The sequence below is a fragment of the Oryza glaberrima genome, chromosome 11 (assembly GCF_000147395.1).
Source record: "Oryza glaberrima chromosome 11, OglaRS2, whole genome shotgun sequence".
Lineage (NCBI taxonomy): Eukaryota > Viridiplantae > Streptophyta > Magnoliopsida > Poales > Poaceae > Oryza > Oryza glaberrima.
Genome location: NC_068336.1, coordinates 3,654,812 through 3,668,081, shown reverse-complemented (window position 1 = coordinate 3,668,081; position 13,270 = coordinate 3,654,812). Strand labels below are relative to the sequence as shown.

Sequence of the window (13,270 nt, the reverse complement as noted above, 5' to 3'; positions counted from 1 at the left end):
TCAAATTCGATCTACACATCGAGAAACAAAAAAGACAAATTTAGATATAAACAGTACGCTACTATTCATACGCTGAATGTCTTTTTTTATATCTCGACGTGTGAGTTGAGTTTGGACTTAAGATTTTGTGAAGTTGTATATATGTGTTGTATGAATGTTGTCAAATTTTTTCAGAATTTTTCATAACCATTTAGATGGTTTTCGAGCAAACGAGGGAACATCCCCTCGAGGGATTAGAATAGTTTCCCGTGCCATTGCCTATGACCAGCTTGGAAGAACCAGGATGCTGCTGGTCGGTTTCAGTTTCATTGTCGATTTCTTCTCTTGGCCTGGTGGTGATTCGCCCCCTGCGACATACGGTGTAACCGATTCGCTGGTGAATTCCAGTGTGAAGAGGGGTTCCACGCCGACCAGATGAGCAACCTCAGGTGAGAGCTTTGGTACTTCTTGCAGCCGTGGAGAAGGGTGAAGGAAGCCAAGGGGGAATTCTTTGTCCCTGTCTTCTGTAGAAGAGCTTCCACTGCTAGATGACGCTGAGCAGCTTCCACTGCTAGATGATTCTGAGCAGCTGGAAGCATGGGTTAGTGACACATTAAGCTCATCCTTAGTTAGATCCCAGAGAAGCAGCTGGGCATCCTAGTTGCATGCAAAAAAAAAAAAAGAAGGCACAGTGTTAGTGTTGGTATTAGTCTTGCGGGGGGAAAAAGTAGCGAAAAACAATATGTTCAATCAAGGGGAGAAAGGAACAGAAAGAGCATTGAGCAGCATGTTTTTAGTGACAGGTGTAGCAAACTTGCTACAGAGAATTGAAGTTAGTGAAGCATCATGCATCATGTTGGCTCATGAATAATTTAGTCAAGTGAGAAAAGCATGAATCGTTAAAACATGGCCGGTGTTAATAAATGCAAAGTCTCCTAAAGAAACCAACAAGCAACCAATGGAACAACAAATATTGTTATAATTTTGAATTGTTATGGCAATCACAAGTTTAGAAAAATAAACATCTTTATTAAGGATCAACTAATTGTTAAAACAAACCATAGTAATTTCAATTGTCAATTTACGACTCTGAATTTATAAACCTTTTTGTTTTATATAAAATTCTCGGTACCTGACCAATAGAAGCGAAGCGATACATGATATTGGTATTTTCTTTTGTTTCATCTGATTTTGGTGAAGCGAAGGAATATATGGGATCTTCTTCTGCTTCATCCGATTTTGGTGAAGCGAAGCGATGCATGCTATTTTGTTTTCTTTCATACGGTTTTGGTGGGGACCAGTACGAATCAAATGCAACTGCGCTAACCTGCCGACCAACAAAGATAATTTAGCCTCAAAGTTTAGGTTTAATGGGAAGCATCAACATGCTACTAAGAGAAAAGGGGCAAATGTAATGATAATATTACCCATGACTTATGTCCCTCTCCCCATGCAACCATCTTTCTGTCATGCATGCTCCACACTTGCACAAGATCATCTTCACCGCCTGATAATAGATATTTACCATCCGTGCTGAAATATGGAGAGCATAATCAAATATCACCTTCCAGGTTCTATAGAGATAAGTATTAAAGGTATGATGATAGCATGCCTAAACTAGCCCATTCACCAAAAAAGAAAAACTCAGATGATGGCTAGAGGGTTTTGAAAACTCTACATTCTACAGTGAGCCATGACAGCATGCAAAATATAACAGGTGAAACACTATGAATAATTATTGACCCGAAGCAAATATGGTTTATGTGATCGACAGATTACCAACAGGGCTACAAAAGGAACTGATGAAAGTGTGCAAAAATAGATATATAAACTATTATATCATGTTTTCATTAATGACATACTTAAAATTTCGACGAAATATTTGATTTCTGGATTCAAAATATATAGGTGAGACAAAATAAGTGTCTTATGCCAGTGCAACAATAGATGCGTTGGCATTACCTCCAAGAGCAACACAATAGAGCCCCAAAATAACTTTTCCCACCAAATATTAGTTGCTCCTTTGCAAAGTCAAACACTCGTAAATAACCTGGATATGATTGAACAACGTTAGTACAATGTTGCTATGAACGCGGGGAACCTTTCAGTTGCAAAAATCTTGAATATTGGGTTTTTGGACAGAAATTACCATCTCGTCCAACGGTTGCCAAGCAAGTTCCATCTGGCGAAAAGGAAATGGCATTGATTGCACCTTGACAGATGTGCCATCTTGCAACTGGATTGCTCTGGAGTGCAATTGCAAATCACAAAATCAATCATAACAGCAATTGTTTCAAAGCTTCATCTTCAAGAACATCTCAAAAGTGTTCCTTGAATCCCAACAATAGCTAATTTTCAGGTTGATAGATGTTGGTTCTAACATGGCCTTTGGTATACTGAGGATTTGCCTCCAACACACACCAATCACACAAAAATGATGCACTTGTTTCATTCCATCACACTGTTTCACTGAAATCTGGCATTGGGACATCGTTTCAAAAATAAAAAAGAAAAAGAAAATCTGGTCTTGGGACCCATGTCTCAAAGTGCAAATATTTGGAGTGACAAATAATTGATATGTTAGGATCAGAGCATTACTCGAAAATTGTATACAACTATCCTATAAGCCTAAATTTATGACTAGCATAGCCCGCAAATTATTAAATCAACCCATGTTATGTCTATAGGGTAACATTGCATCAAATTCAACAGTGGAGTTCATCTGAAACATTTTTTTTCCTTCTGAACAGAGGATGTCCTAGCATGTATTTCACTTGTCACCTCATATTGAACCATCTCATTTGACATTGATAATTCAACAAAATGAATTTTCAGTAAAATATATAGAGTGTCAGTGACATGTAAATGCATATTTTTAGTAGAAATATATAAAGATACTTAAGATACCTTACTAGACTTTGCATATGAAATCTTCATCTCACTTTGATCCTCTACAGTTGGAAATGTCCAATCAGTATTTACATCCTTGGACTGGTCATGTAAAAGAAAATTAATCAGTTCAAACTCTACTTAATTAAGTATGATACTTAGCAATAACATTCTAGAATAAGTTTTGGGCTTGGGCTTACTTTGTCATACACAAACAAATTTCCATCAGCATTGCTGACAACAAAAAATCCTTCATGCCCAGGTACCCATGCAACACCAGTACACCGGCTGCAATACAAGCTTATCAAAAAATCAAACAGAACCGCAGTTTAATAACAAAATACAAAGATACACAACCATAGAAGCCACACAATTATCATTTATCCGTTTTTATGGTTAAGTTTTGCAAGCACTTCAAACACATGCCTGTTGGTGTTGAAGAAGTGTTGAAGTGCAATGGGCTCAGGACCAGGTTCCTTCAACTGCTGCCTCAATGACATTGAATAGACTACACAAATGAACAAAAAATATATAAAAAAAACCCTTATTGATAGACATGATTCAATACCAAGAGCAAAGAACTCCAAATCCGAGAACACCCAACAGACCTTCTCCTGACAAGAACCCAACGATAAGGTCATGTCCATCCTTGGCCTCCGAGTCAAATGCATGACAAAGTGGTTTTATATCACTGAAGCAAATGCGCTTTACCGGACGGACGACGCTGATTGGATTAACAATTCGATCAGACAAACTAAACCTCGGAATATAATACTTGTATAAGGAAGCAAGGGGATACCGAGAACATACATAGTTGAGATCTCTGATGAACAGTGAGTCGGCAATGTTGAAGATGATGTAGGTGCCCCTGTCATCATCATAGTTCACCAAAGCTCGCGATTGACCGGCATGGCAGCTCCCCGAGGCAGACCGGCCACCGACACCATTGCTCCCCACAAAGCTGAGTGGACGGGTTCCAGTCCCAGCACCGAGCAACCGAGCGGCTACGGATCGCATCCCACTCGTACAGCTTGGTATTGATGGTGTGGACGGCATCTCCTTCAGATATGCCACCGTCATCTGCAATGCATGCCACCAACAGAACAAATCCAACTATGAAAAACAATGGCGCATTGGATTGTTTGCACTTGAATTACTAAGCCTAGGATTGCCCCTTGATTAATATAATACAAATAAGCGCAATTAGCCAAAGCAGGATCATGAGGAGGATTAAAATGCAGATAATCCTTGATTCCTCATTGCATTAGAATCATCAACTAGAACCCCCATCCACCACGAATTCATAACAAATGGAGGTTCCATGGATGGTGCATCGCGACGCAACATAGGGCCAAAAACAACAATCCCAACTTCACCGTAGGCATCAAAATAATTAAAAACAATCTCCTAGGTCGTTTGCAAACAAACTGCAACTATTACAACTCAAAATTAATCCGCAGCAAACTGGATGGTTCGGAGCCAAAAAAAAAAGGACCCGGAATCACACCGCATTGTACACCGAAAGCAAGGGCAGAGCGAAAAATCTCAGATCAATCCAACCCCAATCGATTCACCAATCACCACGCTATCGGATTGATCGATAGCGCAGCGAAGGAGGAGGGGGACAACGAGAGGGATTACCTTCACCTTCGAGCCGATCGAGGTGATGCTCCGGTGGAGAGGATTCGACGAGACCAACCACCGCCGCAGCCGTCGCTGATGAAATCGAAAAAGATGGCGAAGAAAAGGCGGCGAGGCGAGGCGAGGGCGCGAGAGTTGTTATTATCGCGCACGCCGAGAAGCAAGCGGAATCTGCTTTGGATCGTCCTCCACCGTCCGATCGTGTTTGCACCGACGGTCCAGATCGAGCTCCATCGACCTCGCTGGCATTGGGCCCCACTTGTCAGTAGTAGCACTGACTCTTCGTTACCTTCTCGTGCTCGCGTTCTCCTCTCCTCTCCAGATCTGCGACCACCACCACGGCACCACCCACCTCCCATCTCCCCCATCTCCGGCGATCGCCGGCGGCGAGATGGACCTCCTCGTGGCGCAGATCACGGCCGACCTGAGGTCGTCGGACGCGCTGCGGCAGTCGTCGGCGCTGCTGCAGGCGCTGCAGCAGTGCGCGGCGGGGCGGGACGTGTCCGCGGTGGCGCGCACCGTGGCGACCGAGATCCTGGCGGCGCCGTCGTCGGCGGTATGCAAGCGCCTCGCGCTCGACCTCCTCCGCGCGCTCCCGCTGCCCCCCGACCTCCTCGACCCGCTGCTGCTCTCCTCCCTCGCCTCCGACCTCTCCTTCCCGGACCCGGACGTCGCCGCCTCGTCCATCGCCTCGTTCCCCTCGCTCCCTTCCCACCTCCTCCCGTCGCTCCTCTCCTCGGCCCACGCCGACATCGCCGCCGCGCTCTCCTCCCCCGCCGAGTCGCTCCGCCTCGCGGCGGTGACCTCGCTCTCCTCGCTCCTCCCGCGGGACGACCTCGCGCTCATGTGCTCCTCCAACCCGTCGCTCATGGCGCACGCCACCACGTGGTGGGGACGCCTGGCGGAGCTCGCGCTGGACTCCGCCGACGCCGTGGCCGCCGCGGCGTTTGAGGCGCTGGCTAGGCTCTTCCAGGAGCTGGACGCGCGCCGCATGAGCCGGCTTGCCGGGGACAAGCTTGTCGACGGCGAGGGCGCGCTCGCCGTGCGTGCTCAGTGGGCGGCGGATGCCATCAATTTCATCTGGTCAAGGCGCAACATGCTCATTGCCCGCTCCATGGTGATGCCCGTAGAGAGGTTCCGGGTCACCGTGTACCCTCTTGTGCACGCAGCGAAAATGGTCGCTTCTGGCGTGGTGAACACGCTGCGGCGGATTGCCAAGCCAGGGGACACTACTATTGCCGATAGCGTGGAATCGAGCGCGGAGAAGTTGGTTGGGGTGTCGGACATCGTCTCACACTTGCTGCCTTTCCTTAGCTCTCTGGATCCGCCGCTGGTGTTCGAGGTGGGGATCAATATGCTGGCACTTGCAGATGTACCTGGAGGTAAGCCGGAGTGGGCTTCGGCTGCCACTACTGCAATTCTTACACTATGGGACCGGCAAGAGTTCTCATCGATGAGGGAGACGATTGTTAGGGCTGTTGTGACCAATCTCCATTTGTTGGATCTCGGAATGCAGGTGCTGACCTTACATCATCTTACTTTAGCCTAGCGAATTTGATGATTATGTTTAGCTATTTTCTATCATATATTCACTAATTGTTCTTTTAGCCCAAAACCAACTTTATGATTAAGGATCCTTGGAGTCGGTACCCTGGTTCTTAGGGCCTGTTTGGTACAGCTCCAACTCCTAAATATAACTCCAGGAGTTGAGTCTGGAGTGGAGTTGTGGAGCTGCCTAAACCCAGCTCCACAACTCTAGTACATTTTGTGAGAGAGCTCCACCCAACTCCACTCCCAGTTTTGGTGGAGCTGAAACTGTTTGGCTGAGCTCCAGCTCCAGGAGGGGTGGAGTTGGAGCTGGAGCTATGTCAAACAGGCCCTTAGTTCTACTATCATTGACTGGTAGTAGTTACTAATGGTCTAAGCTGGAATTCTCTAATGTTGAAATTCAAGTTGATCCCTTGCTATTGTCTGATCCATGCTTGAAAACATAAACTTTTCAAATATGGCTATTAATTAGTTCTATCAGTTTCTTCCCTTCTGTGCATGCCTTCTGAAGAATATGTGAGTGTCATAATGTTAATTTATTCCAAGATCAATTTACAAAAGCATGTTTTATGACACAGGTGTCTCTGTTCAAAAGACTTCTTCAGATGGTGAGAAACTTGAGAGCCGAATCAGATCGTATGCATGCATTGGCATGTATTTGTCGGACTGCTCTTTGTGTTGATCTTTTTGCAAAGGAGAGTGTTCGAAGAGGTCAGAAGCCTGTTCCAGGAACAGATGTGATCTCTCTTTTTGAGGATGTAAGGGCGAAGGACGACCTAAACAGCATTACAAGCAAAAGCTTGTTCAGGGAAGAGCTGGTTGCTTCCCTGGTTGAAAGTTGTTTCCAGCTATCGCTTCCACTACCTGAGCAGAATAATTCTGGCACAGAGAGCAGAGTTATAGGAGCATTAGCCTATGGAACTGGTTATGGTGCATTGAATTGGACAGAACCTGCTTTGGATGTGGTAGAAGTTTGCAGGCCTTGTGTTCTCTGGGATTGTAATGGGCGCACCTATGCAATTGATTGCTATCTGAAGTTACTTGTTCGGCTTTGTCATATATATGATACTAGGGGTGGTGTAAAGACAATTAAGGCTGGTGCATCCCAAGATCAGATTCTAAATGAGACAAGACTTAGAAATTTACAGCTGCAGCTTATCAGGGATCTTCGTGAGGTTGTGGTCGTTGTTTTTTATCTTAAATATTTAAAGCACGAACATAATAGCGTATTTTATTTTGGTGCAATTCTACATTGTTCTGTACTATTCTATGCTCCATTCATCAATCAAATAAATACTAGTATGTCACAATTTCTATTCTATATTATTTTCCATGCGAACATTTATTAGGTGTTACTTTAACATGTCTCGTGTATCTAACTCCTGTAAAAACTTATGCATTAAAATCAACCTCTTCTATAAGTCTTGTATCTTATTTAGAAAATCAGAAAAGCATCTGCTTGTCAATGCTTTAACAGTGTATATGTGCTCTTGCTCTATGTTATTTTACACAGCCATTTAAAAGATGCCCTCCAAGTTGGAACTGGTTAATAAAAGAACAATAGCGATGTAGTTTCTCTATTTACTTTTTGACGCTTTTAAAGTACAGGTTACTCTGCCAAATTGTTAAATCTTAATTTCTTTTCAGGTCCATACCCCAAGAATATCATCACGGTTGATATGGGCGATTTCTGAACACTTCGATCTTGAAGGTCTGGATCCTCTCTTAGCTGATGACCCAGAGGATCCACTGAATATTATCATATCTAACATGCACAAGATTTTATTCAACACCGAATCCTCTACCACTACATCGAATAGGATACAAGATATGCAGTCTGTCCTCATATGTGCCCAACGTTTGGGAACAAGAAATGCAAGAGCTGGCCAGCTCCTCAGTAAAGAATTGGAAGAATATAGAGCAAGTACTTCAGCTGATTTTGTCACCAAACATCAGTCACGTTATGTCTTGCAGATAATAAAATATGTGACAAGCCATCCAGATAACAGGTGAGTGTATTTTGGAACTTGAGTAACAAATTCTCCGCGGAGGTTGAAGTGTTCACATAGATAAAGAACGAAAATATTATACCTGAAAGAAAGTTGTCTACTAGAACATGCATTATGAAATAAATATAATAATTGTCTACTTTTCTGATATGTCATTCAGGTGGGTGGGCGTAGGTGATGCCACAGGGGATTATCCATTTAGCCACCACAAACTCACCGTCCAGTTTTCAGAGGCGTCTGCTGCTCAAGACAGGAAATTGGAGGGGTTGGTACATAAAGCTATTCTGGAGCTCTGGAGGCCAAGTCCCACACAGTTGAGTCTGCTACAGACAAAAGGGATTGGTGCTTTGCATAAAGAGCTCCCAAAAGCGTATACTTTGACCGGCAGCAGTGATCCATGCTATATTGAAGCGTATCATTTGGCAGATCCAACTGATGGCAGAATCACACTGCATCTAAAGGTAAGGCCTGATGGACTTCTTTTCTCTATTTGATTTCATACTTTTTATTGAATTAATGTTTCTGTCATGGTCACTGTTAAATGCTGGTTCTGTCATGATAATTTCTGAACTTAAATACACTAATATTTGACCCCAGCATGGCAATAGTTTTTTTTTGTTGTAAATTTGTTGTGGTTTTCTGCCAACCGTACAACTGTTTTTTTATTATCCAAGTTATGGAGTGGCGTTCTTATGCTTATGCAAGCAGACATACTACTGGAAGTCTGCCAATATATTCTAATTTGTGGGGACATGTTAGAACACTTATCCATCTTGGTAGATTACTGGATTGGTTTGAAGTTAAAATAACTGCATATATTGCTTGCTCTAAGATCTGTTATTGCTTGTTTATTATTACCATGTTTTTTGACTAGTTTGTGTTGTTGCAGATCTTGAATTTGACTGAGCTGGAGCTCAACAGGGTTGATATCCGAGTTGGACTCTCTGGAGCACTGTATTACATGGATGGATTTTCCCGCACCGTTCGACACCTCCGTAATCTTGTTTCCCAGGTGCTTCTATGGATCCAATTGTACCTATTTTTCTATTGTTCTTTCTATGAACTTGACTTTCAATGACCCAGCAATAATTTGAAATAGTACTAATATAACACTATTGTCAAGACTGCAACATCAACCAGAATTGGAGCAAACAAACTCTACGATTATAGTTTTGCTTATGACTAAATGGTTTGACTATAGTTTAAACTGATGTTTTCTTTCCCTAGTAATCTTTTCAGTTTTGTTTTGTCCAGAACTTAAATACCGCTAGTGATCTTTTCAGTTTAGTTTTGACCAGAACTTAAATATTACTTCATCCAGTATAGTAAATAATCTGACCAGCCTGTTGATAGTTCAATATTCTATAACGCACACTTACAGAACATTCAGCTTAACTTCGGACTATGAAATCCACCATTGCGCTGCTGTTTAAACTTTTAATTTATTCTTCTCTTCTGTTTATTAGTGCATTGCTGCATTAGAATCAAATGCCTGAAATAACCAGCAAATGCACTAAAATCTCTATTTGGCAAACTTTTTATACTTTTGGAAGTAACAGACTACTCCTGAAACCCTTTCTTTTGGAGCCATAACAGCAAAATCTTTTGGAGTTAATATATAGGATCATACTACTAGTAGGTACCTGTAAATCAGCACATCAAGCCCGCTCTGGCCTTGATGGCTTGTTTGGAAATTTGAGGGAAGAGGATTGGGAGTTTAGATGAGGGAATTGATGGTGAGATCAACATGTTAATTTGATTTTTAATCCCAAATATTTTTCCCATTCCTCTAAACTCCCAATCCCTCCTAAAATCTCCCATCAACCTTGAGATTTTTAGGTTGTATACCTTGTTCCAGGATAGCATTGTCAACAACATACAAACATGCGATAATTGGCAGACTAAAAGGGTGATGGTAGAATAATTTTAACATTGGATTATAGATCAACTAATTCAAAATTTAATCTATTTTATGTGTAAAAATGCCTTTTTAATTCTGCAGGATCCAGTCCAAAGTAGTGTAACTGTCGGAGTTTCACATTTTGAGAGATGCTCCCTCTGGGTTCAAGTCTTGTACTACCCATTTGATGGAAGTGTAGGATCTGCTGATTATGAAGGAGATTATGAAGAGAGCTCACAAATGACGAGGCAAAAGCGCGCATTTCGGGCAGAGCTTGGGGAGCCAGTTGTTTTGCGCTGCCAGCCATACAAGATCCCTCTTGCTGAACTTCTCTTGCCATATGAATGCTCTCCAGTTGAGTATTTCCGGTTATGGCCAAGTTTGCCAGCCATGGTGGAGTGCACTGGCACATACACATATGAAGGCAGTGGTTTCAAGGCCACTGCTGCTCAGCAGTATGATAGCTCTCCTTTCCTCAGTGGGTTGAAGTCGATTTCTTCAAAGCCTTTCCATCAAGTTTGCTCTCATTTCATCAGAACAGTAGCTGGGTTCCAGGTAAGCATTGGATAATCTGTTACACTGTTGCCTTGAATCTTTCCTATACAGAATTACCATGGCTATTGGACTATAACAAATGAATCTTCTACAGTTATGCTACGCTGCGAAGACTTGGTTTGGTGGATTTGTGGGCATGATGATCTTTGGTGCAAGCGAGGTCAGCCGGAACGTTGATCTGGGCGACGAAACAACCACAATGATCTGCAAATTCGTAGTGCGTGCATCCGATGAATCGATCACAAGAGAGATCGAATCAGACCTCCAGGGCTGGATGGACGATATCACCGATGGCGCCGTGGAATACATGCCCGAGGATGAGGTGAAGAGCGCGGCCGCTGAGCGGCTGAAGATCTCCATGGAGAGAATAGCCCTGCTCAAGGCAGCCAAACCGAAGGTGCCGCCTGCGAAAACAAAGGAAGAAGAGGAAGAGGAGAAGAAGAAGCAAAACGAGGACCTGGATGAATTCGGGAACCCCAAGGGGCCCTCGACGCTTTCAAAGCTCACGGCGGAGGAAGCTGAGCACCGTGCCCTCCAGGCGGCCGTTCTGCAGGAGTGGCATCAGCTGTGCAAGGAGAAAGCCATGAAAGCACAGTGAGGTTCTGTTTTTTTTTTCCTTTTTTTTTGGCATGCGGCACATGTACAATTTTGTATCTGTTTCTCATTCTTTGCCCCCAATTTGTGTATGTATTACATGTGTGTCCCTTTTACCCCCATTTTGTGTATGTATGTATTATCAGTATTATCCTGCTGATTTCACTTACTGGTGACTAGTGAGGTGGTGATGACGCAGGAACTGAACAATGAGTAGAATGATATACCCATCTTGTCAACACGCTCCCGTATCTTTCCTGCCATCTTGTGGTGTCCTGCACAAGGAGATGCCGGCAAGCGAGCTCCTTGATTGGCAGCAAACGGAAAGTATTTTTAATGGGAATGCAACCAAGATCCAATTAAGCAAGGAACCCCAAGCTTAATTGGACGATATCACCGATGGCGCCGTGGAATACATGCCCGAGGATGAGGTGAAGAGCGCGGCCGCTGATACGGGTTTTCGCCTGAATACCAGACTTGAAGGAAGTTTGTGCAAAATATGACTTCTTCAAGCAGAGCACCGCTTTTTATTACCTTCCCAGAAGCTAGCTGATTTGTCCACAAGTTTCAATTATGCCAAAAGGGTCCTGTGACCGAATTTAAGCTGTGGAGCAATTAAAAGTAGAAGGCCGTAGGGTTGAAATTCTTGTTGAATAGAAAAAAACAAGAGAAACAGTTGCTTGTAGCTAGCCCAGAAGATCTATTTCTAAAAGGGGATATTGTGTACATGTTCTTAACTATTTGTAATTTCGTCGTGGTGTAGTGTGAAACGTATGTACTAGTATATTCTTTTTCCTATCCTCACAATTTTGTATCAGTTTCTCATTCTTACTCCAATTTTATGTATGCATTACACATGTATCTGTCCTTTTAACTTACCCATATATATTTTGTGTGCGTCAACTGCATGCTGATTATATTATTTCACTCTCATTGTGTGTTGGTGCTGGAAAATGGGGTTCTGGGGAGGGTTCACCGTCAAGATTTCAGAACTGGAGAATCCAACTGTGGTGATGATAGTGGAACAGAACAAATGACTCAATCACTACTATGCTTTCCCTCTCTATTGGTGCAGCGTTTATTTAGCAGTACTCCCTCCGTTTCACAAAATATATATATATATATATATATATAGATTCATTAATATCAATATGAATATGGGAAATGCTAGGATAACTTACATTGTGAAACGGAGAAAGTAGTAGCCTTTTCTTACTTTAGCAGTCCTTTCCTGAATGACTGTTTGCGTTGTGTATTGAAAACGCTGCTTTCTTCTACTCCCTCCGTTCCACAATATAAGGGATTTTGAGTTTTTACTTGTAACGTTTGACCAGTCGTCTTATTCAATTTTTTTTTTGCAAATATAAAAAACGAAAAGTTGTGCTTAAAGTACTGTAGATAATAAAGTAAGTCACAAATAAAATAAATAATAATTCAAAATTTTTTGAATAAGACGAGTGGTCAAACATTACAAGTAAAAACTCAAAATCCCTTATATTATGGGACGGAGAGAGTAATATATTGATGTATAATCTTTTTGCGCATTCACGAAAAATCAGTACTATGCTACACCTTCCTCGATCGTCTCTGTTTGATCATGCATGGGATCGATCCGCTGCCCTCTCCTCATCTATCATTCATGAGTAAAAATGTCCAAGTAATTAATCATATCGATGCTCTTTGATTAGGATTTTGCATGTGTCTAGGCTAGCTAAACTAATCCAATTGAGATCCCCAGTACTGTCTACTGGCATATGGGCCAGAGGGACTGTGGGGGCCACATGTTAGTGAGTAGTACTGCAGACCTGCATCCAAACTAATCACGCATGGTTATCAAACTCAACTCTAGTTGAGGTAAGATCAGGTGTTGCTAGCAGGAGTAGTAATTGTAATTGCTTCAAGAAAAAGAAAAGAGCTTAGGGGTGTTTACATCCATGGTGTAAAATTTTGGCATGTCACATCGGATATACGGACACACATTTGAAGTATTAAACATAGACTAATAACAAAACAAATTACAGATTCCTCCTGTAAACTATGAGACGAATTTATTAAGCTTAATTAATTCATCATTAGCAAATGTTTAGTGTAGCAACACATTATCAAATCATGGCGCAATAAGGCTTAAAAGATTCGTCTCATAATTTACACGTGT

At 42.6% G+C, this 13,270-nt stretch overlaps 2 protein-coding genes across 2 annotated transcripts; one reads left to right on the top strand and one right to left on the bottom strand.

Annotated features, from left to right (window-relative positions):
* Positions 1-155: 155 nt before the first annotated feature.
* LOC127755250 (uncharacterized) lies at positions 156-3,948 on the bottom strand. The gene is given in 11 exon segments (XM_052280909.1): positions 156-363; positions 366-636; positions 1,112-1,306; positions 1,407-1,512; positions 1,942-2,029; positions 2,129-2,225; positions 2,887-2,970; positions 3,069-3,156; positions 3,295-3,376; positions 3,477-3,592; positions 3,668-3,948. Coding segments are annotated over 11 exon segments (1,581 nt in total). The 3' UTR covers positions 156-190.
* An 877-nt stretch (positions 3,949-4,825) lies between these two features.
* On the top strand, positions 4,826-11,231 carry LOC127754546 (protein TPLATE-like). Its single transcript, XM_052280111.1, has 7 exons — positions 4,826-6,025; positions 6,636-7,232; positions 7,705-8,066; positions 8,227-8,527; positions 8,956-9,078; positions 10,069-10,521; positions 10,616-11,231. Exons 1-7 carry the CDS (start codon positions 4,901-4,903, stop codon positions 11,117-11,119), a joined length of 3,465 nt encoding a protein of 1,154 aa, XP_052136071.1. The 5' UTR covers positions 4,826-4,900; the 3' UTR covers positions 11,120-11,231.
* The last annotated feature ends 2,039 nt before the right edge of the window (positions 11,232-13,270 follow it).

Excerpts from the sequence above, each read along its gene's own strand:
- LOC127754546 (XM_052280111.1), top strand. The coding sequence starts at position 4,901 with ATGGACCTCCTCGTGGCGCAGATCACGGCCGACCTGAGGTCGTCGGAC. Across the intron at positions 7,233-7,704 it reads TTATCAGGGATCTTCGTGAG|GTCCATACCCCAAGAATATC; the intron begins GTTGTGGTCGTT and ends ATTTCTTTTCAG. Across the intron at positions 8,528-8,955 it reads GAATCACACTGCATCTAAAG|ATCTTGAATTTGACTGAGCT; the intron begins GTAAGGCCTGAT and ends GTGTTGTTGCAG.